This window comes from Macaca fascicularis, chromosome 1 (genome assembly GCF_037993035.2).
Source record: "Macaca fascicularis isolate 582-1 chromosome 1, T2T-MFA8v1.1".
In the NCBI taxonomy this organism is placed as follows: domain Eukaryota; kingdom Metazoa; phylum Chordata; class Mammalia; order Primates; family Cercopithecidae; genus Macaca; species Macaca fascicularis.
Window position 1 is genome coordinate 210993469 of NC_088375.1, and position 26695 is coordinate 211020163.

Consider the following 26695-nt stretch of genomic DNA (forward strand, 5'->3'; position numbering starts at 1 on the left):
CATATCATATTTTCAAAGCACTTTATCCTGAGATGGTTTAGGTGGTGTCATGTCCCCAGTTTTTCAGAGGACACCGAAGCATGGAAAGGTGCAGTGGCCAACCTAAAAACACAGCTTTTCAGAGATTGTGACCAAAGTCTCTTCCTGGCACCATGAGGCTTTCCTTAGTTCCAGCCTTTCCCACCCACATATGGGGACTTGTGTTTCCCCTGGAGCCCAGCAGTCTTGGGAGGAACTTCTCCTTCTCTCCTTTTCAGATGCACCATTGAGGACTCAGCCACTTACACTGTGCGAGTGAAGAATGCCTACGGCCAGGCCTCCTCCTTCGCCAAAGTCCTCGTCCGCAGTAAGTCCTCCCATCCCCAACAGGCAGTCCGGGCCACAGCAAACCCTAGCTGAGCAGACAAGGACATGGGTCTGCGTGAGACCTGAGGAAAGGCCGCTGGCACAAGGCTGTTCAGCCTGGCATTGGGTGACCAGGGCAGCCCTGGAGACTCCCGCTTCCCTGGAGGCCTTCGTAGCGGGTGATAGTCTCCTCCATCAGCCTGGCATGGGCTGATGGTGGAAGGCGAGTGAGGCAGGATCACCTGTCCCTGTGGGTTGGTGTCAAGAGCAACTGGGAGAGGGGAAGGGAACTGACCTCTCCTGAGTCTTCACTGTGTGCCAGACACCCTTGATGGTACCTGACTTCATCCTGAGCCAGATAGTGGCAGGGCTGGGACTTGAACTCAGCTCTCTCTGCAGAGTCATCACTGGCATGGTGGGCACCTTTGTGTGAACTGAGTGGATGAATTAGCAAAAGAGGCCCCTTTTCTGCAGGCAGGTGCAGCTCCCACTCCAGGGCACATGGCTTGGCAAATGGAAAACAGACTGAATTTTAGCCCCCACGTTGCTCTCTCAGGGGATGTCTTTGCGCAGAGCACAACCTACACAGCTGTTCAAGGCGAACCCACCTGCCCGCCATGCCAAAGAGCATGCTTGGCCCACCGGATTGCGCTTAGGTCGGGATCCATCTCAGGGCCTCTGGGAGGGTGGTCTGGCCCTGCCAACCCTACTGAGGGGTCCTCGGGGCAAAGGCCAAACCCTAGCAACTCCCCACCTGACCCTCACTGCCCCATGTGGGTTCTGGTGCACATTTTCCAGTTGGGCTTGGGCCCCTCCTGGAGGTCACCCCCTGGGCATCTGAAATCACAGCATAAAGCAGGGAGACACTCAGGAGTCAGCCAGACCCAAGTTCACATCATGGCTCTGCCGTCAGCTGGCCGTGTAAACCTGGGAAGCCACCTCACTTCTCTGAGCCTCTATTTCTTCATCTGTGAAAGGAAGAATCCTACAATCCTACCACCTCTCTCAGATGCCCGTGTTGATTAAATGAGGTGATAAGCCTTGGCATGTGGTACCCACTCCCATGACCAGGGCAGGGCACTGCCCACGGGGGTCACACATTTGGGCCCAGAAGAATGCCGTGCCCTGAGTTCCAGGACCCCCGGGAGAGAGAAGCCCACAGATGCACACACATGCACACTCACACACACTCACACACATGCACTCATACACGCGCACTCATACACACGCTCCTAAGGCAGCTGTCTTGGGCGGTAGACAGGTGGATCCCAGCCCACCCTCCCTGCCTCTCATCAGACCTTGTTAAACTGTCCTGCACAGCCCTCTCCACCCACTGTCCTGTTCCCTAAATAGCTCTTCGGAGGCAGATCCTGCTGCCAGGCCAAGCTCTTGTGCAGAAATTTGAGCTGTCCCCACAGGCCGTGCCCAGAGTCAAGCCCAAGGTCAGGGACTGGGGCTCTGCCTCCCTCTGCCCACCCATCCTTCCCACCACTCCTTCCAGATCCCTGTCCCTCTCTCCATCAAGGCTGGCAGCTCCAGGGTCCACCAGGCTTGCTCTTGGCCCCAGACTCCAGCCAACCCCCTGCTCCTCCTACTCTACTCACCGCCACTACCACCCTCTTCTCTGCTCTCATCTCCATAGCAACTTGGGTGATTTTAGTGGCCTGGGGGGCAGCAGCCCTGAGTTCCAATCCTAACTCTTCCACTGACCTGTGTGATCTCGGGCAGCCTCCTGCCCTTCTCTGGACCTTGCTCAGGAAGGGCCTTTCCAGGGACCAGTGTCATGTCATAGCTTCAGGCTGCTGGGGTGTTGTCTGAACAGCTGTGCCTCAGTTTTCTCATCTGTTTGACGGGATAATAATAGTACCCACTGACAGGGCTGTTGTGAAGATTAAATGAGTCAATGTGTTTAATTGGCTTGTTTAATCCTCACAGCATGGGGCAAGCACTGTGTGAGTGAGAGCTGCTGTTACTATTCTCTGGTGGTCTGTGGCAACATTACCTTGGATTTCACCCTTCAGCCCCTGGACTCTCTCAGTGCTGCCCCTGCCCCACCACTCTCCCTGATCCCACCAGAAATGCCCACGTCTCTGCGTCTCTGACTGGGCTTGACCGCTGTGAAGACAATGCGTGATCCTGGGGGCAAGTTTGGGGAGACAAAGGAAACCAGTATGTGTTGAGAACCTGCCATGTGTCAGGCTATGGCTGGGGGCTTGGTTCATGTGAACCCGCTCATTCCTTGCCCCAGGTAGGAATTACTGTCCCATTTTACTGCTGAAGAAACTGAGGCACAGAGAGGTGAAAGAACTTTCCCAAAGCCACAAGGGGGAGCCACCAACAGACCAGGACTCGAACTCATATCGAAAGCCTATGTCCCCAAAATAGCATAGGAATGTGGGGTCTGAACCTTCTCCAACTCCATTTGCCTTTGGTTTTCAGCTTACCTGGGGAAGGATGCCGGCTTCGATTCAGAGATCTTCAAAAGTAAGTCGGCTGGGGGAGCATGGGACCTGGGATTCTTTGTTCAGTCTTTGCTCCCCAAAGCCACTATGGTACCTGTTTAGAATATAGCCATCCGCTGCCCATAAAAGGATGTCCACCGGGGTTTGTCTATGAGCTGGTAACACTTGCACCTGACTTCTAAGGGCCGCAGGGTACCCCAGAGCTGTCCCCGGCTGCTGAACTGTCCTCTGACTAAAACTGGGTTTGAAAGGCAAAGCCAGAAAAACCAGTAGACTTGGCCTTCAGATGTTTGCTCTTTGGCTTCTCTGGCCCCTACCTAGATAAGTCTCTTCCCATCCTACCCCAAGGCCAGGTCCCCTTCTCCCAGTCAAGACCCAGAAGAGAGGGGATGCCCCAGAAAAGTCCTCACTCCTAAGTCCCAGGCCGGGCTGGCTGCCTCAAAAACTTCTGCCCCAAATTTCATTCCCACCCCAGGATCGATGTTTGGCCCCAGCGTGGAATTCACCTCGGTGCTGAAGCCAGTCTTTGCTCGTGAGAAGGAAACCTTCTCCTTGTCATGCTTGTTTTCGGAAGATGTGTTAGATGCTGAGAGCATCCAGTGGTTCCGAGATGGTGAGGACCCCCAGTCCTGGCCCCCAGCCTCCAGAGCTAGCACCTCCAAAGCTCAACTCAGAGCCAGAGAGGACCCCTAGCGGAGAGACTCTCTCCAACCAGTACCAACTGAGCTGAAGAGGCAGAGGAGAGCAGGAGTACAGCCAGGTGTGGTCAGACCATGCCACCCCACAAATGGCCACCAAGCATCTGTGGGGTGCCAGGCCCTGGGCTGGGACTGGGGCAGAGGGTAGGGGCAGATGTGCATGAGTCCAGGGGCTGTGTCCACCTGGGAGGAGGGAGGAAGGAGGAAGCCATCAGCACAATTGTAGCCACCAGCACTGACCAAGCACCTGCTCAGCCATTTGCATGCATCGTTACCTCCCTAAGAGTGAGTGAGGGAGGCCAGGCGTGGTGGCTCACACCTGTAATCCTAGTACTCTGGGAGGCTGAGGCGGGTGGATCACCTGAAGTCAAGAGTTCAGGCCTGGCTAACATGGTGAAACGCCGTCTCTACTAAAAATACAAAAAAATTAGCCAGGTGCAGTGGTGGGTGCCTGTAATCCTAGCTACTCGGGAGGCTGAGGCAGGAGAATCGCTTGAACCTGGGAGGCGGAGGTTGCAGTGAGCCAAGATGGCATCACTGCATTCCAGCCTGGGGGACAAGAGCGAAACTCTGTCTCAAAAAAAAAAAAAAAAAAAAAAAAAAAAAAAAAAAAGTGAGTGAGGGCTCTTAAAGCAATGGGAACAGAGCCCCAAGGTCAGGAGGCAGGAGGGCACCACAAGCGCTCGGGGCAGGCTGCGACAGTTGCATCGGGCTTTTCAGAGTCAGGGTTGTGGTGCAGATAAACAGTTGCTGACCCGTGGGCTGGGAGGCCTCTGGGGACGTCTCAGGCAAGGCCTGGAGAAGCCTGGTCAGGGCCAAGGCAGGAAGATGTGGACCTCCTACCCCATCCATGACCAGGCCTATAGCCTAAGGACCCAGAGTAGAGTGCCCCTCTGGCACCCCCAGCTCTGAGCCCAGGGAGGCTGTACCTGCTGGGGCAGTAGGGAGTAGGGAAGCCATCAGGATCCCTGACAGCTGCAATAACAAGGCTGAGATGTTTTCCCAAACTTGTAGATCTTCTGGAATGGAGGTGCTGACTGGAGGGCAGAGTCTTCCCATGGGGTAAAGAGAAGAGCTGGCCCCACAGTGTGGCCTCAGGGCAGGGCCCGCCCCTGAGCCCTGGACTCCGCTTCTGAGTCCCCATCCACCTCCTAAGCTCCCATCCCATGAACGCTCACTCCCCTCCCTGACCCCTAACCCCTCAACAAGTCCTCCACCCGCCTCACCGAGGCCCCAGCTCTCTCAATGAGACCCAGGCCCTTTACTGAGCTCCCACCCCCTGCAAACAGGCCCTCCTTCTTTGAGTCCCCTGACCCCATACAGGGACCCATCTCTCTTGCTCCTACTTCCTCAGAGAACCTACAACTCCTCACCTTGTCACTGGCTATGTCCCTAAACCCTCACTCCCTCATTGAGCCTCAGCCCCACACTGGCCCTTCCCTCCTCCCCAAGCCCTCTGCAAAGAAGAGTTCTCTGCTACCTTGGCGAAGCCCTGGAGGCCACCAGCTGCACCCAAGGCCTGAGCTGAGCCTCACCAGCCTCTCTGTCTGCCTAGCCAGGGTCTCCAGGCCCCCTGAGTTTCCACGGTTCCCAGGTGAGACCAGGAACCCCCACAAACTCAATGGCCCCCCACTTCCCTTCCACAGGGAGGCTACTGAGGTCCTCAAGACGTCGGAAGATCCTCTACGCAGACTGCCAGGCATCCCTGAAGGTGTCCTGCACCTACAAGGAGGATGAGGGGCTCTACACGGTCCAGGTGCCCTCACCCTTCGGACCCCGGGAACAGAGCACCTACGTGCTTGTGAGAGGTGAGGGCATGGGTGTGTGCGAGGTGGCAGCAGAAGCCCAGAGACCAGGGCTCTGCCCCTCGTTTGCTGTGGAACCTTAAGCAAGGGCCCTACTGTCTTGGGGCCTCAATTTCTCTGCCATAAAATCAGGGCTTTGGGTTGGGGTCTCCAAGACTCCACATGACATCCTGTGACTCTCCAAAGGAATGTGGCCTGAGAGTTAGCCCGGCTGGAGCCAAGGAGGCGGGGAGCTGAGTGTGGGGCTGGAGTGATTCTGGCCACTGCTTAGGTTCACATCCTGGCTTTGTCACTTCACCAGCTGGGTGACCTTGGGCAGGTCACTCACTCACCTCCGTGAGACTCAGTTTCCCCATCCAAAGAGGGGAAGGCTGCTCTGGGGCTGGAATTCATTATTCCACTTGTTCAGGTACTTGGTGTAAAATGGGCCCCCAAGAAGTGGTACTGTCACCCTTCCCTCAGATACTGCTATGGGGGTGGGGGGACTAATATTCAGGCCCCAGTCCTCAAGATCAAAACAGCCCCTGGAGGATGGATGAGAAGAGGATGCCGGATGGGAGTGGGAAGGGCCTGTCACCAAATGGCCACAGACTAGAAGGGCCTCCCTCTCACCCCCATGTTTCAGATGCTGAGGCCGAGAACCCCGGGGCCCCAGGCTCGCCGCTGAACGTCCGATGCCTGGATGTGAACAGAGACTGCCTCATCCTGACCTGGGCCCCACCCAGTGACACTCGGGGCAACGCCATCACTGCCTACTCCATCGAGCGGTGAGTCGGCCTCTTGAGTGGCAGAGGCCCTAGGGCTAGAATTCTGTCTGGCTGTGGGAGCCACAGCAAAGAGGAGGCCCCATGCCTGGCCTCAGAGAAACCCCACAGCCCCGCTCCTCAGAACAGGACAGGAGGCAGGCTGTGCTGTGTCATTTAGGGGCAATGGAGGGGCATCCGTGCCTCCAAGTCTCTGTCATGCTGACACCTGGAATTCTACACTGGAGTCGGCTACTGCCCTGTGGACCTTCTAGAGCTGACCTGGAGGGGCGAAACAGGGAGTGCTTGAACCCTGAGCACAGTGGATTCGTGGGCTATTTTCCTTCCTGAATGACAGAGAGAGATGGAATAGCACTGATCCCAAGGGAGGAGGCAAACAGGTAGACAGCCCAGAACCTCCGGCCTCCTTCCTGTGTGGCCGGCTCTGAAGGCCCAGCTTGAGGAAATAGCTAATGCTGCCACAGACGGGCTCATGACCATGCTAGGGGCACGCCTCATCTCTTTCCATCCTTACAATGACCCCGCTCTAAAGAGAAGGGGACTATCTAATGCCCCCTCCTATGGATAGGGAAACCAAGGTATGTGGGGAGATGACTTTGCTCAAAGACACATTTGTCATTAGTGGTGGAGACAAGACTTGGACCCACATGTTATGACTACCCCAACCAGCTGGTAACAATAAGGGTAATGTGCACTGTCACACTGCCTGGGACAATGGTACCAAGAGGGTCCAGAGAGCCCAGGCTTGGAGGGTCAACCTGGAATGCACGCCAACTTAGGGAGGGGACAAGCTCAGGTGGATCCTAACAGTGTGACCTTGGGCAGGTCTGGTCACTCTCTGAGCCACAGACCCTGCATGTGTACAGTGAAGGTGACCACACATGCCCCCAGGACTTCCAGGGAGATGAAACAAGGGCTGGGTGTGGAGGGCACAGCACAGCCGTGGGCTCACGATGATCCCCCATGAAAGGCACTGCTGCTGGTCAGCATCAGGGATGGTGAAAAGGTCTCCCGGGGACCCAAAGTTGGAACCAGCCTCTTCTATTGGAGAGAAGAACTTTAATTGGTAGAGATGAGCTCGGCAGGCTCCCCCAGTTAAAGAAAAGCCCTCAGGCCGGGCGCGGTGGCTCACGCCTGTAATCCCAGCACTTTGGGAGGCCTTGGCAGGTGGATCACGAGATGTCAGGAGTTCGAGACCAGTCTGACCAACATGGTGAATCCCTGTCTCTACAAAAATATGAAAATTAGCCAGGTGGTAGTGGCATGTGTCTGTTATCCCAGATACTCTGGAGGCTGAGGCATGATGATTACTTGAACCCGGGAGACGGAGGTTGTGGTGAGTGGGGATGGTGCCACTGCACTCCAGCCTGGCAACAAAACAAGACTCCGTCTAAAAAAAAAAAGAAAGAAAGAAAAGGAAAGTCCTCGTAGAGGCTCACTTTGGGAAGGTGTGCAGTGTGGGCAGGGGCTGAAAGGGGGGCCTGTCTCCAACAGGTGCCAGGGTGACTCTGGGGAATGGGTCCCCTGCCATGAGGCCCCCGGAGGAACTTGTCGGTGCCCGATCCAAGGCCTCGTTGAAGGTCAGAGCTATCGGTTCCGGGTGAGAGCCATCAGCAAGGCGGGCAGCAGCCTCCCCTCCAAGGCCTCAGAGTTGGTTGTCATGGGCGACCATGATGCAGCCCGGAGGAAGACAGGTGGGTACAGAGGTCCTAAGCGACTTTCTAGAACATCAGTCAGGGAACCCTCAGGACTACCTCACACAGGAGACAATCTGGCCCTCAGGAACCCCGAGTCTGATGGAGGAAGCACAGCCCAGGCCTCAGTAAACACTAGTCTGACGAAGGAGACAAAGGCCAGCCCTCGAGAACTTCTAGTCTGATGGAGGAGGCACAATCCAGTCCTTAGGAACCCCTAGCCTGAGAAGAAAGATACAGCTAGTCTAATGGGCGAAACCAAACCGTCCACGGGAGAGACCAGTCTGAGGGAGCACCCCACCCCAGCACCTGTCAGATGTCCTTCAGTTCGAGTGTGGGGACACGGCCCTCTCAGCCCTCGGGAGCCACGCTGACTTGGGTGTGCTAGAAGCTCCACCATGGCAGGGTGCCTGGCCCCAGGCGCCTCCTTCCTCCTCTCTGTCTCCACTTGTCCCAAGAGAAAGAGCGTCTACCAGGGCCTGAGAGTAGCAGGGCTCCACCTGGGACTCCTGAGAAAGCTGAGGTCACAGGGCACCTGTCTGAGGTTGCACAGCGAGGGCTGCAAGGCCAGGACCGGGACAGGGCAGGACACAGAGCCTGGTGTGGGGTAGGCCCTGGCCTAACTCCTCCTGTCCCACCCCCCACCCTCTCATGCTCCCTTCTCATCCTAGAGATCCCCTTTGGTCTGGGAAACAAGATCACCATCAGCACAGACGATTTTGAAGGTATGCGGGACCCTCCTATGTAGTTCTGGAATCTGTATAGTTCTGGAAACTCTGTATAGTTCTGGAAACTCTGTATAGTTCTGGAATCTGTATAGTTCTGGAAACTCTGGGAGGTGAGCTGGCAAGAAGGCAGAAACTGTCCCTGTGCAGGGTGTGGGGGATCAGGGCAGGTGGGGCCTAGTCGGAAGCAGCCAGAGTGCTGGGGTCACTGTGGCCCATCTGGCTGTGGCCCTCCTGGAGGAGGGAACACATTGGGAAAAGTCCTGGCCAGGGCAGGGGGAGACCTGGGTTCTGGCCCCAGCTCTGCCCAGCATTGCTGGGTGACCTGGAGCCAATTACTACCCCTCTCTTGGGGATGGGTGGAGATGTAGTTCCCTCCTCCATGGAATGAGGCACTGAGATTAGGGGGTCTCTGAAGGCCCACCCATCTCGGCCCCGGGTGACTCTGATTCCAGATACTGTGACCATCCCCTCACCGCCGACCAATGTCCACGCCAGCGAGATCCGAGAGGCCTACGTGGTTCTGGCCTGGGAGGAGCCGAGGCCCCGGGGCAGAGCGCCACTGACATACTCCCTGGAGAAGGTAGGGGACCCCGAGGCCCCAGCCCCAGGCCAGCCTGAGAAACAGCGTGCTGTGGGACCCGGGGCAGTGTCCCCTGGGGAGGCCGTCAGAGAATAAAAAAGGAGCCCCTGGCTGGAAGGGCCCAGGCATGGCCGCACGTAGAGGCATGGGGATGGATTGAATAGCCTTTGCGGCTACCTCTAGCCCTGGGAGGCCAGTCACTGCGGGTCGTTCCTGAGGCTGTTCATGGAAGTATACAAAATACAAGGCACAGACAACAATGACAATATGATCCACCACTTCCTGGGTACCTCCCTGCCCCCAAGTCGGCTGGCATCAGACCACACACTGGGCCAAGCACTTCTTGGTGGGACTATGTTGGGATGGAAACGAGGCTGGTACCCTCCAGCCAGGGACAGGAACCAGCAGCACTTGCAGAGCCTACGGAGTGATTAGCACTAGGACGTGGCTCTCACTGGGGATTGAGTGGGGGAAGGGGAGGCCCCGGCGAGGATGCAGCAGGTCTTGTAGAGTGGACTTCACAGTGGAGGGGAGGCAGGATGGTGGAGTAGAAGACAGCATGGGTGTTAAAATCTGTTCAAATCCTGCCTTCTGCTGTGTGATCCTGAGTGAGTGTCCTAACTTCTCTGAGCCTCAGTTTCCTCCAGCATAGAATAGAGAACCTGCCCTGTGAAGATGAAATAAAACACAGCCCGCAGCCAGAGCCTGCAGTCCCCGGGATCTGTCAGTGCTTCCCAAGGAGGTATTCTTGACTATCTCCCTGAAGTCAGAGACTAAGTTTATCTTCTCACTACTTTCTGTGCCCAGCACAATGCCTGGCACAAACCAGGTGGACAGAGAAGGTTTAGGGAATAAATGCATTTAAAATTTTCAGGGAGGAATCTCTGGCTCTGGTTATCCAAACGGGCCTCTCTTTTCACACTCATGGGTAATCCTTTTTCTCTGACGTAGGAAAGCTATAGATAATTGGGGACTGGTTTTGCGAGGTGGTAGGGTATCATGGTGGAGATGTTGGCGTCAGACTGCTTGGGTTCAAATCCTATCTCTGCTACTTACCAGCTGTGTGACTTTGGGCAAGTTACTTAGTTTCTCTATACACCTGTTTCTTCTTCCATAAAATGATAATAATCATACACAGCTTGTAGGGTTAATGTGAGGATCAAATTAATTAGCGCGCATAAAGACTTAGAATAGAGCCTGGCACACAGTAGGAGCTCAGCAGTCTTCATGGTTTCTTATGGTGATTTCTTGTCCTGCCTGGTCTAGGCCACTGACAGCCAGACGGGCTTGGGAGGGGGAAGACCACAGAGGATGGAATCAGTGGGTCCTCTGATGCTTCTAGGTCTTAACTCTCTTGCCCAGACTCAGCAGAAACGGTCTCTGGATGCCTCTCTCATTTGTATCACCCTGGGCTCTTCACCCTCCATCTGCCCAGAGACTCAGAGTTTCTGGCTGCTTTCTGGGTCCCTGACACTGTGGAGAGTAAACAGGTTTGCAGCTACCCACACCTGAGCGAAGTGAAATGCCATATCCACCAGTTATTAGATGCAGGACTTTTGGCCAAGTTACCGAAACTCTCTGAACCTGACTTCCCTCAGCGGCAGAGAAATTAACACCTTCCTGCAGGGTTATTGTGAGAACTCATTCTTTCATTCATTCATTTGCCCCAGAAACATAGATGGAGCACCTGCCATGTGCCAGTGCTGTTCTCGGTCCTGGGGACACAGCAGGCGGGGGAGGGAGTGCCGATGATAAACGGGGTAAATCAGTAGAATATTACGCACAGTAGTGAGTGGTAGGCGCTAAGGAGAAAGACGTCGAGCAGGGAGGGGAACTTGAAGTGTGGGGAGAGGAGATACTGACGTTTTTAGATGGAGTGGCTGGGAGGGCCTCCCCACTCCCCAGGAAGGTGGGTTTTGAATAAAGGCCTACAGGAAGCCAGTCAAGAGATTTCTGGGGGAAGAACATTCCAGGCTGAGAGACCAGCAAGAGCGAAGGCCCGGACGGAGGTGGGACTTGGGCCCTTAGGGAACAGCAGAGAGGCACAGAGACTAAGAGCAAAGGGAACGGTGGCCAGACAGACCGAGGGGTCAGGCCATGGGGAAGCTTTTGCTCTGAGGGAGATGCAGGGCTTGGCAGAAGGGAACAGAGAACAAGACGGAAGGGGGTTATAGGTAGAAACGGAGGGGAGACCAGCCAAGAGGCTATTCAGATCATTCAGGCGCGAGGTACTGACAGCCTGCATCAAGGTTATGGTGGGGAGCGTGAGGGCGATAAAGCATGGCTGGGTTCTGGGTAAATTTTGAAGAGTGAGTTAACTGGGTTTGTTGATGGAGCACATTTAGGGCATGAGACAAAGAGAGGAAGAGCCAAGGGTGGCTCCAGGGATTTCACCTGGGGGACTGGCAGGATGGGGGCCACCAACACAATGCAGGTGTGGGAAGCTCTGGAGCTGCATCATGGACAGGCTGGACGTGAGGTCTCGGTAGGTATCCAGGTGGAGAGGCAGAGAGGCAGATGGGGCAGAGCTCCGTGCTCAGGGGCAGCCTGGGCTGAATATAGAGGACCATGAAAGCACATGGGCTGGGGACAGAGATCATTGGAGGCGACCAGTACAGAGCCGGTCTGGGCAACCGCTTAGCCAATGTGAGTTCCTCTGTTTCTTCAGTCAGTCATAGGTAGTGGCACCTGGGAGGCCATCAGCACGGAAAGCCCTGTGAAATCTCCGAGATTCGCCGTTCTGGACCTGGAGAAAAAGAAGTCATATGTCTTCAGAGTGCGAGCAATGAACCAGTATGGCCTGAGCGATCCCTCAGAGCCCAGTGAGCCCATCGCCTTGCCGGGCCAGCCAGGTACCCTCATGATGCAGGGGGTCGGGGAGGAGGCAGGCCAGGCCAGGCTCAAGACCTGAAGCTGCAAGGACAAAGCCCTGCCCACTTCCCTGTCCCTGCTCCCTTCTACCCATCATGAAGCTGAAAGGCAATTTGACCTCAGGCCTGGGGAGTTTTAAGACATCAGAAATTACATTTCTCTGGGCAGGAGGCTCATGGAGGGAGACAGCCTTCTGCTTTTTTCCAGATCAGCAATGAATGGGTTACAGAGTGCAGCTGGGTCCCGCACAGCAGCTGTGTAAGCGAGTGGTCCCTCCATTCTACAGGTCTCTGGCCTGCCCCTAGACCCTGCAGCTCACTGCCAAGCAGCCCCTGGCACCCTGCCTGGTGGAAGTTGAGCTGTCCCACCTGAGCCCTGGCTTACCAGGCAGGACACTGCTCATCTGCAGCATAACGGGGGACCTGGGAGAGTCATTTCCAAGCTGCATACCTTGCTGTCCTCAACTGGCAAACCCATTGTGGTTTTTTTGGGTTTGTTTTTGTTTTTTTGGTTTTTTTTGAGACGGAGTCTTGCTCTGTCGCCCAGGCTGGAGTGCAGTGGCGCGATCTCCACTCACTGCAAGCTCCGCCTCCCAGGTTCACGCCATTCTCCTGCCTCAGCCTCCCGAGTAGCTGGGACTACAGGCGCCTGCCACTGCACCCAGCTAATTTTTGTATTTTTAGTAGAGATGGGGTTTCACCGTGTTAGCCAGGATGGTCTCGATCTCCTGACCTTGTGATCCACCCGTCTCGGCCTCCCAAAGTGCTGGGATTACAGGCGTGAGCCACCGCGCCTGGCCCAAACCCATTGTTTTAAAGGGCCTCATTACTGCTCCTACCTCTGGCTCCTTCCTGAGTCTCCCAATTGCAACTCCATCCTGACCCCAGCTTCCCAGGGCTCCCACCTCTGAGACCTCTGGATTCTGAGGTTCTTTACCCTTTCATCAGATTAGAAGGTTCCCTGTAGCTGCCATCACAACCAGCCCTTTAAGGAACCTTTCTACAGTGCCACCTTTGCAAGAAAAGCCTGGTTTGCTGAAGGTCCCATTTAGAGAAGATTTCAAAGTTCTAGATTTGTTCTGCTTCAATAACTTAGAAGGGGAAAAGTACACACACGCACATGCACACGCACACGCACACACAGCACATATGAACAAGTTGGTGAGCAAGTGGTGTTTCTCTTTAATTCTGGTGAACATTTGGTTTTGATTTGGGGCCTGGCCAGTGAGCAGTTTGTCATCAGATGTGGGCAGTCTCTGGACCATAAACCAGACTTAAATTATACCAGGCAAGGCTCTGGTATAATTCAGAAAGGAAGGGAGGGCAGGGCTAGAGGTGAAACCTTCAAAGAGGTGAGGGGTGAAGACCTGGGATAGGCAGGACCCTTAGGAATAAGAATAAGAAGAGAGGAGAAAAAATGGAGCAGGTCAAGGAACAGAAGCTTGGAGGAGTCCAATATTTGGGGGCCAAAAGAAAATAGAGAACCACCAAAGGATGTGTAAGGAATTTAGAAATAAAAAGAGAACTAGGAAGATCATGCACCTGCCATCCATCAGTCCATCTATCCATCTATTCATCCAACTATCCATTTATTCATCCATGAATCCACCTGTCTACTCATCCATCCATTCATCCATCCATCTATCCATCCATCCATCCATCAATCTATCCATCCATCCATCATCCATCCATCCATCTATCCATCCATCCATCTATTCATCCACATATCCACCTGTCCATCCATCCAACCATTCATCCATCCATCCATCCATCCATCCATCCATCCAACCAACCAACCATCTATCCATCCATTCATTCAACCAACTATCCATCTATCCATTAAACAAGTTACAGCAGCCCCTACCTCAAGGAGCTTAGTTTCAGGGAGCCACGAAAATCGGTAGAGAAGTTTCAAGGAAAGAAAACTGAGATTCAAGATAAGGACTGAGGAAAGCTATCAGATTTGGTGACTTTTGAGTGAGAAAGAGTGTGTATGTAAGGATGAATGAGTGAGTATGCTTTTGTGCTTTAGTGAGGAAGCAGAGATGCTCGGAGGTAAGGGGAGAGAGGACTTTTAGGATACACTTCTGGGTCTATGGAAGAGTTCCCAAAGTCCCCAGCAGGTCAGGAATTCATGCACCTTGATTGCTGTGGGAGGTCCTTCTGGCCTCTCCCCATGCTCCTCCCCTTCCCCAGCCTGTCAGAGCCATGTAACTCAACCTTCTCATTCAGCCCATGTTTCTATTTTTTAGCTACCCTCCCTCCTCCAGCTCAAGTTCAAGCTTTCCGAGACACGCAGACCTCTGTCACCCTGACATGGGATCCCGTGAAAGACCCAGAGCTCCTGGGTTATTACATCTACTCCCGGGAGGTGGGGTCATCTGAGTGGCAAACAGTTAACAACAAACCCATCCAAGGCACCAGGTACGTCTGCCCACCTGTATCAGTCTGTTCTCACACTGCTATAAAGACATACCTGAGACTGGGTGATTTCTTTTATAGAGAGGTTTAATCAGCTCACAGTTCTGCGAGCTATACGGGCCTCTGCTTCTGAGGAGGCCTCAGGAAACTTATGATTGTGGAGGAAGGTGAGGAGGAAGGAAGCATGTCTTACATGGCGGGAGCACGAGAGGGAGAAAGAGCAAAGCGGGAAGTGCTAACACTTCCAAACAACCAGATCTCGTGAGAACTTGCTCCCTGTCTTGAGAACAGCAAAGGGGAAATCTGCCCCAAAAATCCAATCTCCTCCCACGAGGTCCCTCCCCCAACACTGGGGATTACAATTCAACATGAGATTTGGGTGGAGGCACAGAGTCAAACCAGATCACCCCCCTTCCTGCACCAGGCATCCTTGAAGGGAGGCCATAATAATAATGAAGCCCAGCGTTTCACAGTATTTACCCTGCGTCAGGTACTGTTCTAGCATTTTTCCTATGTGAGGTCATCTAGTTCTACCTGCAAGCCTATACGTGTAGGACTATTATTTTTATTATTTTACAGATGAAGAAACTGAGGCTTGGAGAGGTTACATAAGGTTACATAACTTGCCAAAGCCCCTGTAGCTTAGTAAGTGGCAGGACTGGGACTTGAACCCAGATGGTCTTTTTCAACAAACCTCATTGAGAATGTGCTATTTGCAGGACTCCATGGATAGAGATGACCATGCCTTGGTCTCATCCCTCCAGGAGCTTACAGCCAGAGAGAGGTGGGGAGGGCAGAGCAGTGGAGAGCTTTGGAGCCAGGGAGGCCTGCGTTCAGGCTCCACACCACCCCTCACCCTTTCTGTATTAGTCAGGGTTCTCTAGAGGGACAGACTAACAGGATACATGTACATATGAAAGGGAGTTTATTAAGGAGTATTGACTCACACAATCACAAGGTAAAGTCCTACAACTGGCTGGCTGTCTGCAAGCTGAGGAGCAAGGAAGCGTGTTGGAGTCCTAAAACCTCAAAAGTAGGGAGGCCAATAGTGCAGCCTTCAGTTTGTGGCCGAAGGTCTGAGAGCTCCCAGCAAACCACTGGTGTAAGTCCGAGTCCAAAAGCTGAAGAAATTGGAGTCCAATTTTCAAGGGCAGGAAACATCCAACGTGGAAGAAAGATGAAGGCTAAAGATCATCCAGTCTCCTCCTCCATACTCTTCCACTGCTTTATCCTAGTCACACTGGCAGCTGATTAGATGGTACCCACCCAGATTGAGGGTGGGTCTGCCTCTCCCAGTCCACTGACTCAAATGGTAATCTTCTTTGGCAACACCCTCACCGACACACCCAGGAACATTACTTTGCATCCTTCAGCCAATCAAGTTGACACTCAACCATCACCCTCCCTAAGCATCAGTTCCTTCCTCTGTAAACCAGGAGGGTGGGGCCACATTCATGGCCTCTTGACATTCCAACTCACACTCCACTCTGAGGTTCACTCCTCATCCCCTGGCCCTGAAAGACCCTCATCCTAGCAGGCACAGTGAGTCCTGGGGCTTCTGGGCTAGTAACTTCTCTTGATATAGGAGCTCTGTCGGGGAGAGGGCTTAGGTGATAATACCTCTCCCTTTCCTTTCCATCAGACAACTTGCCAAGCCCTTGAGCACACCTGACTGGGCTGCCTGCACCCTGGGCCATGAGCCAAGGTCATCTGACCGAGAAAAAGGAACAGCCCCAGTGCCCCATTGGTCTTTGGTGCCTCACAGTTAGCTGTGAGGGGTCCCTCATAATTTGTTACTAGAAACAGATAAAATTCCCAAGTTGGAGAATAATCAGGTTTTTGACAAATTAGCTCAGAGTCAAGCTTATCCCTAGAATAAGACCTCTCCTCCAACTTGCATTCAGCTGTGCTTCCCTGAAGGGGAGGGCAGGGGTTGGAGGGCTGGCACGAATGGGGTGGCATGACCGAGGGACGTGGCATACAGAAGTGAAGATGGCATGCTGCTCTGGCATGTCCAGAGAACTTGTCCCATATGTGCATGTCATCTGTTACATGTGTCATGACTGGAAAGAGGCTAAACCCTGCTGCCCAGGAGTTGGAGCCTAGGGCAACAGCAGAAAAGGAGCTAAGTTGGGCTGTGGTGGCCCAGGTCACTGTGGAATCATCAGGCTCCACAGAGCCTGGCTCGCAAAAATGTCTGAATGAATGAATGAATGAATGAATGAATGAATGAATGAATGAATGGTGGGTGGGCAGGTGCTACACTGGTGCTCAGGAGACCTGGCTACCATCTGGGCTGAGCCCCTAATTGGCTGTGTACTCTCGGCCTCTGTGGTAGTGCTTCCCTACTCGTAACATGAAAAAACGGGATCGTTTCACCCCAAGGGCCGTTCCAACACCCAAGACTTTGTCCTCATCTCCAAAAAAGGGATAAGTAACGGCATCTTCCTCAGAGGGTGTTATGAGGAGCACCTGGTGGATAGACATAAAGTGAGTGCCAGACAAGGGCATGCTGCTATCAGGATTATTGTCATTGTCATCTGTTGTCAACGGGGTCTGGTCTGGGGAGTCATCCCAGCCTCCCCTGTTCAGGTGCTGCCTGACCATCACCCACTTCAGTGCTCCCTCTGTCCCATAAAGCCATGTTCCCCCTTTAGAGGCACTTGTCCCCAAGCAGAGAGCTTGCTGCTCTGCCAGCTGTCAACACTTGATGTGACTGAAGTCCTGGGGACTCCTCAGGGACCACTAGCTGAGAGGAGCTCCCTGCAAAACAAGATTTGCTCTAGGAGAATGTTGATAGGTAAAAAGAGAGAGAGGGCCACAATTTGGGTCTTATCAAGAAGGGACAGGATGAAAAGGACATTTTTCTCTAAGCCAGAGCATCCTTGCGTGTCTCTGGATGACAACTGTCTTTGAGGGCTCTGAAAGGACTCCGTGTTTTTGCATCACAGCATTAGTGCAGGCGTTAACAGCCACATGTTCTTTTTCAAGGACAAAGCCCAAAGTCTTGAAGATGTACCATGTGGCACTTGGTCCAGGGTTGGCTGCCTTTGCTTTAAATTAGGACCTTTCCTAGCGTGTTTGCATGTTAAGGGTGGATCTGGAAAAGCAAACATCCTTTAAAACCCTTAGGTCTACCCCCTCCACGGTGTCATCTCGGGCATTGCCATGGGATCAAGGGCAATATTTTTAGGAAGAATTGACCTGGAACTTTCAAATTCTACCACGCTGGTGACCACTTATTCCACAAAGTTGTTCTAGAAAGTTTGGGAATGTCTCCAGGCTGTTTGTACATCCGTGAAAGCTGCACGTTTCCCTCCCAGGTTTACAGTTCCCGGGCTGAGGACGGGCAAGGAGTATGAGTTTTGTGTCAGGTCAGTCAGCGAGGCTGGGGTAGGCGAGAGCTCAGCCGCCACCGAGCCCATCAGGGTCAAGCAGGCTCTGGGTGAGTCCAAGGGCAGGTCTAGCCTGCAAACCTCCCTGGGCTGGGCGGGGAACTGGGGCTCATAGACCACATCTTGGAGGGCCCAGTCCTGGTGGCTTGTGGCACACACGACCTCTGAGGGAAACTGGAGCTGGCCCTGGCTGCCCTTTCCTTTGGGAAGGAAGTAACCATGGCTTGAGGTCATGGGATGAGGCCTGAGCAGCTCTAGCGGGTGGGGAAGCCTTAAGGCCCAGAAACCTGAGGCTCCGATGCCCTCCTGAGGCACAGATACTGCTGGCTCAGGGAAAAACCCCTGGAGTAGGGCGGGCACCAACTGGGGGAGGCTCATTGGCTCCCTCAGGCCCCACTGTCCAATCCAGCCACCCTAGGGAGCAGCTGTCCTCACCTCCTTACCTCCCTGTAGCTACCCCATCTGCCCCATATGGCTTTGCCCTCCTGAACTGCGGGAAGAATGAAATGGTCATTGGATGGAAACCTCCCAAGCGTCGTGGAGGTGGCAAGATCCTGGGCTACTTCCTGGACCAGCATGACTCAGAAGAGCTGGACTGGCACGCGGTTAATCAGCAGCCCATCCCCACCCGGGTCTGCAAGGTAAGGCTGGAAGGTGGCCCCAGCCTGTGTCATGACTGGTTTAGCAGAGACCGGAGGGCAGTGCTTGAGTCTTGAAGTCTGACAGAATCTGACAGAGGTCTCAAGTTCCCCTGCCTCAGCCATCCAGATCATTTTCCAATGCAGACCCACCTTGAACAGAACTGTTTAGAGCCCCCAAGAATCCCAGCACTTTGGGAGGCTGAGGCGGGTGGATTGCTTGAGCTCAGGAGTTCGAGACCAGTCTGCAACATGTTCAAAACCCTGTCTCTACAAAAAATACAAAAATTAGCTGAGTGTGGTGGCACGCACCTGTAGTCCCGGCTACTCGAGAGGCTGACACGGGAGGACTGCATGAGCCCAGAAGGTCGAGGCTGCAGTGAGCCATGTTCATGCCACTGCACTCCAGCCTGGGTGACAAAGTGAGACCGTGTCTCAAAAAATAAACACAAAAGCAAAGCCCCCACAGACCTCCTGCTCTGAGTCGCTCCGCATCCCTCCCCCAGCCTCAGTCTCACAGTTTGCGTTTCTGCTCTTCAAGGTCAGTGACCTTCGTGAAGGCCACTTTTATGAGTTCCGTGCCCGGGCTGCCAACTGGGCAGGTGTTGGCGAGCTGTCGGCACCCAGCAGCCTGTTCGAGTGCAAAGAGTGGACAATGCCCCAGCCAGGTGAGAGGCCTGCAGGCCTGAAGTCCAGTGCCTGCCCTTCCCTCCTTCCCCAAACCTACCCAATGAGATGAAGGCCACAGCACTCCTCTGTGCATTCAGGCTTGCACTGTTTGTCCTGCACTCCAGGCCCCTGACCCTTCCACAAACCCACTCTGTAATTCCTGACACAAATGGAGTCCTAAGCCTGTCTTAAAGGACCCCTGATCTGGTCCATCAACTGGCCCAGCACAAACTATTTCCCAACTCGAGACCCTGCCTGCTTCTGGACATAGACCAATCTCCAGCCCCAAAGGTGCGCTGCTAGGGTGAGCAACTAGTCCTGGTTTGCCTGAGACTTTCAGTTTACTACTGAAAATCCCATGTCCCAGGAACCCTCTTAGTCTTGGACAAATGGACAGTTGGCCACCCTACCCACTGTTCCCATTAACCCTGTAAGCCTTCTCACCAATGAGCCCCTCACCTCTCACTGAGGAAGGAGAATCACACCTTTCCATCGTTTTGTTCAGCTCAGTTCTGTTTTCTACACAAAACCTCTACCTGAGTGGCCGATAACTAAAACATGATGCTTTTGACAGCAACAATTATAAACAACTAATATTTATCGGTTACCTACTAGGTACCAAACACTTTTCATAAATTATCTCACTAATGCTCACAAAAGCACTATATTACAAGAATTATTATTATCCCCATTTTACAGATGGGGGGATAGGAACAAAGAGGCTAACTATCTCGCCCAAAGTCCCCATATCTGGAAGAGGTTGAGTTTTGACATGAACCCCAGAGGTCTGACTCTAGAAGTTACACCCTTGGCCCCCACACTAAACACTGAAGCACTTTAGAATGATTAGTGCTGTCTGGGATGGGGATGGGGAAGGTCAGGGAAGCTACTAGGAGGAGGGGAGGCTGAGCACATTTTGAAAAGTGAACCCTGTTTCAGGCCCAGAGCCAAGCTTTGTCATGATGCCAAGGTTGGCCCGGGCTTGGCGACACCCAGAGCAGGCCCTTCCTGGCTTGACTGTCACTGATGGATTGACAAGCTTGTTGACTGACTGCTGGGCTTGCTGCCCACCTGGCTGGCTGCCTGGCTGCCCAACTCACACATCTCTGCCCATCTCTCATTTGTCACAGGCCCCCCGTACGATGTACGGGTGTCCGAGGTGCGGGCCACGTCCCTGGTGCTGCAGTGGGAGCCCCCATTGTATACGGGAGCTGGGCCTGTCACAGGCTATCACGTCAGTTTCCAGGAGGAAGGCTCTGAGCAGTGGAAGCCAGTCACCCCAGGCCCCATCTCTGGCACCCACCTGAGGGTAAGTTCTTATGCCTTCATCTTCTGACTGGCCCTGAGCCTTCCCTGCCACTAGAACATTAGCACCGGAATGACCTCCAGACATCGTTGCCCTCACTTAATGGCAGCAGAGGACCAGAGAGGAAGAGCGATTTGCCTAGGGTCACACAGCAAGTTGGAGGTGGGTCTGGCTGGCTGGTGCCCATATCCTGCTCCATGCTAGGCAGGCACCTCCGTAAAGACTCACTTGCTATCAGCCAGGTACATCACCATTTGCCCATGCATGCCCCCTGACCCCGGAATTCTGCTCCTGGGATTGAATTATAGAAAGGTAATTAGGCAAATGTGCAAAGATCTAAGGATAAAGATGCTTCTTATAGCCTTCTTTATAATGGCCCAAGCTAGAAACAACTGAAACATCTATTAGTAGGGGTGTTGCTTAAGTTCATCACAGTGTATCTTAAAAGTAGAATCCTGTGCCAGGCAGTATAAAGAATAAGGCAGTTAAAGGAACAAGGCGGTGTGAAGAATGGAGATGGGCAGGGCATGGTGGCTCATTCCTTTAATCTCAGCACTCTGAGGAGGCTGAGGTGGGAGGATTGCTGAAGCCCAGGAGTTCGAGACCAGCCTGGGAAACATGGAGAAACTTCATCTCTACAAAATAAAAAAAATTAGCCAGGTGTGGTGGTATACACCTGTAGTCGCAGCTACTCGGGAGTATCACCTGAAGTGGGAGGATCACCTGAGCCCAGAGAGGTCCAGGCTGCAGGCAGGGAGCTGTGATCGTACCACTGCACTCCAGCCTGAGGGACAGAGCAAGACCCTGTCTCAAAAAAAAAAGAATGAGGTGGACCTACATGCATGTATTAACACAAAAAGGTATCCATCCTATGTGGCTAAGAAAAACAAAGCAGAATACAGAGTAGGATATTTATATGTGAATAGCGTATAATATATATAACATGTTATATATAATATAGATAAACATGTATGCATGAGTGCAAAGAGTGGACAATGCCCCAGCCAGGTGAGACGCCTGCAGGCCTGACAGAGGTCTCAAGTTCCCCTGCCTCAGCCATCCAGATCAGTTTCCAGTGCAGACCCACCTTGAACAGAACTGTTTAGAGCCCCCGAGCATCCCAGCACTTTGGGAGGCTGAGGCTACATGTTCCTTAATTTAAATGAGAAACAAACTCTAGAGTCTTTGGCTGAATGAGAAGTCTAGCAGAATCACTGGTTTTGTTCTAGAGTGGCGGTTGCTTTCACTTCCACCCGTGCGGGAGGTGAGGAAATCACAGAGTCTTCTCCTGGCCTAACCAAGACAATTCACAAACACTTAGACATGTCAGGAAACAAAGATGTCGCTTGGAAGCATTATTAGCAGACACAAATTACTACCTTAGACAACCAATCAGAGTTAGACTTCCAGGTGACTGAAGGCCACTTTCACAGGCCATAGTGTCTACACCTAGGGCCAGCGTTGTCTCAGGGCCTCCTTTATTTGAGGAATATTTGTAAGAATGTGATGTGGATTAGGTTCCATTTTCTGCAGCCCTAGGGAAAGGTGAAGTATTTCTCCAGCCCGTTTTCCTGGGTGCTTTTCCCCAGCAGGCAGGAAGATATGCAGTTTTCAAGCCCATTCATCAACATTGTATTAGGGAGCAGCCGGAGGAAAGAAGGCTGGCTCAAGAAGCCTGTCACAATGGGAAAGAATAAGATACTAACAAATAGGATAGGTGCATGTCCTGTTTCTACCTGGATTATGTCCTTGGAAAAGTCTAAAAAGATTTTGCCCAGGCGCAGTGGGGGCTCATGGCTGTAATCCCAGCACTCTAGGAGACCGAGGCAGATCTCCTGAGGTCAGGAGTTTGAGACCAGCCTGGCCAACATAGTGAAACCTCGTTTCTACAACAAAAATACAAAAATCAGCCACATGTGATGGCGCATGCCTGTAGTCCCAGCTACGCAGAAGGCTAAGGCAGGAGAATCACTTGAACCTGGGAGGCGGAGGTTGCAGTGAGCCGAGATCATACCACTGCACTCCAGCCTGGGCCACAGAGCGAGATTCCATCTCAAAAAAAAAAAAAAAAAAAATTTTCTAAAAAGATTTTTACGTTGGCCGGGCATGGTGGCTCACACCTGTAATCCCAGCACTTTGGGAGGCTGAGACGGGCAGATCACGAGGTCAGGAGATCGAGACCATCCAGGGTAACACGGTGAAACCCCGTCTCTACTAAAAATACAAAAAATTAGCCGGGCGTGGTGGCGGGCGCCTGTAGTCCCAGCTACTTGGGAGGTGGAGGCAAGAGAATGGCATGAACCCGGGAGGCGGAGCTTGCAGTGAGCTGAGATCCGGCCACTGCATTCCCGCTGGGCAACAGGTGAGACTCTGTCTCAAAAAAAAAAAAAAAAAAAATTTTTACCAAATGGTTCATTCTGGTGATGTCTGGGGGAGGGCCTGCCAGGGGCGCTTTAGTCCTTCATGGCATGTTGTGCTCTGTCACTTAAAATGTTTCGCAACAAGTGTGTATTTCTTTTATAATTGGAAAAATTAAAATACCTTCATTTTACAAAAAATGAAATTAAAGCCACCTCAGACGGAATCAGGGAAGACAAGCCTCAGCCAGGGGACTCTGCTGAGACCTTGAGGTCTCCTGACCTCATATAGGTGAGGTCTTCACCTATATGAGTGGCTCGCCCCCTCCGCATGTACGTTGGCCCAGGCCAGGGCAGGACAGCCTTGGTGACCTGGCACCGGCTTCTGCATGTGGACTGTTGGCCACCATTCGGTCAGTCAGCCACTGGCTAAACATTTCTTCACACCTGCTTTGATGCCAGGCCTGGACCAATTCCTAGGCATGAGAAACTAAATAAGTCACAGTTGTTGGGTAGCAGGCAACAACAATACTGTGTGATAAATGTTGCAATTGAGGGGGTCTCAGGAATTCTGGACGCTCAAAAGAGAAGGTGAGAGGTGCTTCCTGGAATCCACGTGTCTGCCGAAACTGAGTGATGAAGCACAGGCTACAGTGGAGTGAGCCAGGAGGGAGGCGGGACGGCATCCCAGGCAGCGCACTCAGCAAAGGCAAAGGCAGGGAGGTGTGAAATGGTGTGATGGATGTGGGGACGCTGAGAGAGCTGTGGTGTGAAGGGGACAGATGGAAGGACAAGAGGACAACAGGCTAAGGCCAGGTTAGGAAGACTCTAGGTACTCAACCTCGAAATTTGAACTTGACCCTGAAGGCCACTAAAAGATGTACACATCATCAGATCGGCAGAGGGAAAGATAGACTTGGAGAGAAGGGTCCCAGGGCAGAAACGCCCTTTAGGAAACTGTTGGGCTGCCCCAGGTGAGGAGAAACAAAGCCTCAATCATGGCTGTGGATGGGACCTGGAGGAAAGTGGCCACATTTAAGAAACATTAGGGAGGCCGGGCGTGGTGGTGGCTCACACCTGTAATCACAGCACTTTCAGCGGCTGAGGCGGGTGGATTACCTGAGGTCAGGAGTTCGAGACTAGCCTGGCCAATATGGTGAAACCCCATCTCTACTAAAAATACAAAAATCTGCCAGGCATGGTGGCGAGTGCCTGTAATCCTAGCTACTCGGGAGGCTGAGGCGGGAGAATTGCTTGAACCAGATAAGCAGAGGTTGCAGTGGGCAGAGATTGTGCCACTGCACTCCAGCCTGGGCGACAACAGTAAAACTTTGTCTCAAAAAAAAAAAAAAAAAGAAAGAAAGAAACATTAGGGAAATAAAACAGATGGAACCTGGTGATTGGTGGAGACAGCCCAAGGAAAGGATGGCAAAGACAATCCCCAGGTGTTGAACGGCCGTCTTTGTCACATGGAAAGATGAGGGACACAAGAAGAGAGAGGGTTTTCTTGTTGAGAGTGGCTCCCCGAGTGGTTTCCTGCACACTGGGGCCTGGGTTGCAGGAAAAGTCACTGCTGTCCTCAGTGCTGGTTCTTGCCCTCTGCCCCCAGGTTTCTGACTTGCAGCCAGGAAAGAGTTACGTGTTCCAGGTACAGGCCATGAATTCGGCTGGTCTGGGGCAACCGTCCATGCCCACCGATCCTGTGCTCCTGGAGGACAAGCCAGGTAAGGGTGGCCGGAGAGGCCAGAGCTCTGCCGCTGGGCTACACCGTTGGGGACGGGTGGTGTTCAAGGGAAGTTGGGAGAAGCCTGATGCTGTGCTAAGCCCTCACATTTCTCTGGCCCTCCAGCAAGCCCCTGAGGGAGGGGTCATCATCCCACATTGACACTGATTTTATTATAGCTCAGAGAAGATCAACCAGGTCACGTGCTAGTATATGACAGAATCACCCACCTCTCCCAACTATAAAGCACGTTCTCTTTCCATTCTTTTAATTATTCATTCATTTAATAAATATTTGGTGATGCCCACGTTGCACTGTGAATACAGGAGTGAATGAGAGAGTAAGATCCCTGCTCTAATGTAGGAGTAGGGGGAGCAGAGAGCAGTAAACAAGTAAACTATTGCATGAGGAAAGCGATTTAAGATAGAGATAAGTGCTTTATTATAAAAGAAACAGGATGATAGGATGGGGCAAGGTTGCTTAGCTAGGGCAGTCAAGGAGGGCCTCTCTGAAGAGGTGACATTTGAGGTGAGAAGGAGCCAGATCATGCAATGCCTTGGCAGACACAGCAAGGAGTCAAATTTATTATTAAGAGCAACGGGCAGGCCCTGGAGGTTTAAGCAGGGGAGGGGTGTGACCTGGTTTATTATGTATAAACATCCACTGCCCTCTATTGGATCTCGCCCTCAGGTGCCCATGAGATCGAGGTTGGTGTGGATGAAGAGGGTTTTATCTATTTGGCTTTCGAAGCCCCTGAAGCCCCCGACTCCTCAGAGTTTCAGTGGTCCAAAGACTACAAGGGCCCACTGGACCCCCAGAGGGTCATGATCGAGGATACAGTTAACAAGTAAGTGAGGCGAGAGGAGAAACAACTGCTCAACGAGACCCAAATACTGTCAGAGGAGCTGGCAGATGCTCCCGGCTGAGACCACAGGGCAGGACTTATCAATGATGGCTGAAAGGTGCTGCTCAGTCTTTCTCTGAGGACACTGACTGCAACCTTAGTGAGAAGAGTGGAGAGTGCACTTACGGGACTGCAATGGCGCTATTTTTTCTTTTCTTTTCTTTTCTTTCTTTTTTTTGAGACAAGGTCTTGCTGTGTTGCCCAGGCTGTGCGATGGCATGATCTCAGCTCACTGCAGCCTTGACCTCCCAAGCTCAAGCGACCCTCCCACCTCAGTCTCCTGAGTAGCTTGACTACAGGCACATGTCACCACACCCAGCTAATTTTTGTATTTTTTTGTAGAGATGGGGTCTCACTCTGTTGTCTAGGCTTGTCTCTAATTCCTGAGCTCAATCAATGCTCCCCACTCAGCCTCCCAAAGTGCTGGGATTACAGTCGTGAGCCACTGCGCTCAGCCAATGGCACTGTTCTTTTGGAGATTCCTTTTCCGTAGGGAATTATATGTGCCCCTAACTCAGTACCTTCGAGGAGACCTTCAAAGAGGACTTGGTTTCTAGCCTGGGTGCCAGGGACTTGCTCTTACAAGTTCTCTGTACTCAGGTTCCTCATCTATAGCATGTAGAGTTGGACCAGATGACCACAAGGACCCCTGTCAGACGCCCCCATGTCTCACTCCTCCCCCAGCGGCTCATGGCCTCAGCTCTGTCCAGCAAGGCATAAAGCCTACGCCTCAAGCCGTGGAGGAGGTCAGGGTGGTGTGACCAGTGCAGACCCAGTGCCAGAGAGCCCAGATAATGGCACCATTGAAGGTGGGACCCTGAGGGGACCCTGAGGAGGTAGAAGGAGGCAGCTGCCTGTGCTTCCTGACTTGGCCAGGGTCTGCTTGTGGTACAGGCTCACCAGAGGCAACCTGGACTCCCTGGCTCCCAGGCCTCTAGTGCACAAGACTAAGGAGCTCCTCCCAGATCCTCTGCTCTCCTGTCTCTGCCAGGTCCAAGGTCATCCTGAAAGAACCTGGCCTCGAGGATTTGGGCACCTACTCAGTCATAGTCACTGACGCCGATGAAGACATCTCCGCAAGCCACACGCTGACCGAGGAAGGTAACGCACCTGCCCCGCTCCCTGCCACCTCCCCAGAGAGAGAGTCCCAAACACAAATGCGCACAGAGGTCAGCAAGAAGCAACCCAAATAAGTAAAGTGGCAATTTCCCCAGAGAAGTAGGCCCTCACCCACCCATTCTTTCCATCAACAGATATCTATTAAGGACCTGCCACAGGCCAGGTAGGCCCTGGATATTACATCAGTGAACTCGACAGACAAAAATCCCCGCCCAGT

At 52.9% G+C, this 26695-nt stretch overlaps 1 protein-coding gene across 2 annotated transcripts in view; it reads left to right on the top strand.

Moving 5' to 3' along the window:
• The window catches only part of MYOM3 (myomesin 3), a 59201-nt gene that overhangs the window by 14202 nt on the left and 18304 nt on the right, over positions 1 to 26695 (top strand). For both annotated transcript variants that reach the window (XM_045378082.3, XM_045378084.3), the window contains exons 7-23: positions 258 to 346; positions 2785 to 2829; positions 3283 to 3420; positions 5152 to 5313; positions 5936 to 6077; positions 7569 to 7768; positions 8440 to 8493; positions 8949 to 9076; positions 11745 to 11928; positions 14199 to 14370; positions 17691 to 17812; positions 18216 to 18403; positions 18942 to 19068; positions 20200 to 20378; positions 24342 to 24456; positions 25146 to 25302; positions 26351 to 26460. In XM_045378082.3, coding sequence (XP_045234017.2) covers positions 258 to 346; positions 2785 to 2829; positions 3283 to 3420; positions 5152 to 5313; positions 5936 to 6077; positions 7569 to 7768; positions 8440 to 8493; positions 8949 to 9076; positions 11745 to 11928; positions 14199 to 14370; positions 17691 to 17812; positions 18216 to 18403; positions 18942 to 19068; positions 20200 to 20378; positions 24342 to 24456; positions 25146 to 25302; positions 26351 to 26460 — 2312 coding nt within the window. The remainder of the gene's footprint in view (positions 1 to 257; positions 347 to 2784; positions 2830 to 3282; positions 3421 to 5151; positions 5314 to 5935; positions 6078 to 7568; positions 7769 to 8439; positions 8494 to 8948; positions 9077 to 11744; positions 11929 to 14198; positions 14371 to 17690; positions 17813 to 18215; positions 18404 to 18941; positions 19069 to 20199; positions 20379 to 24341; positions 24457 to 25145; positions 25303 to 26350; positions 26461 to 26695) is intronic.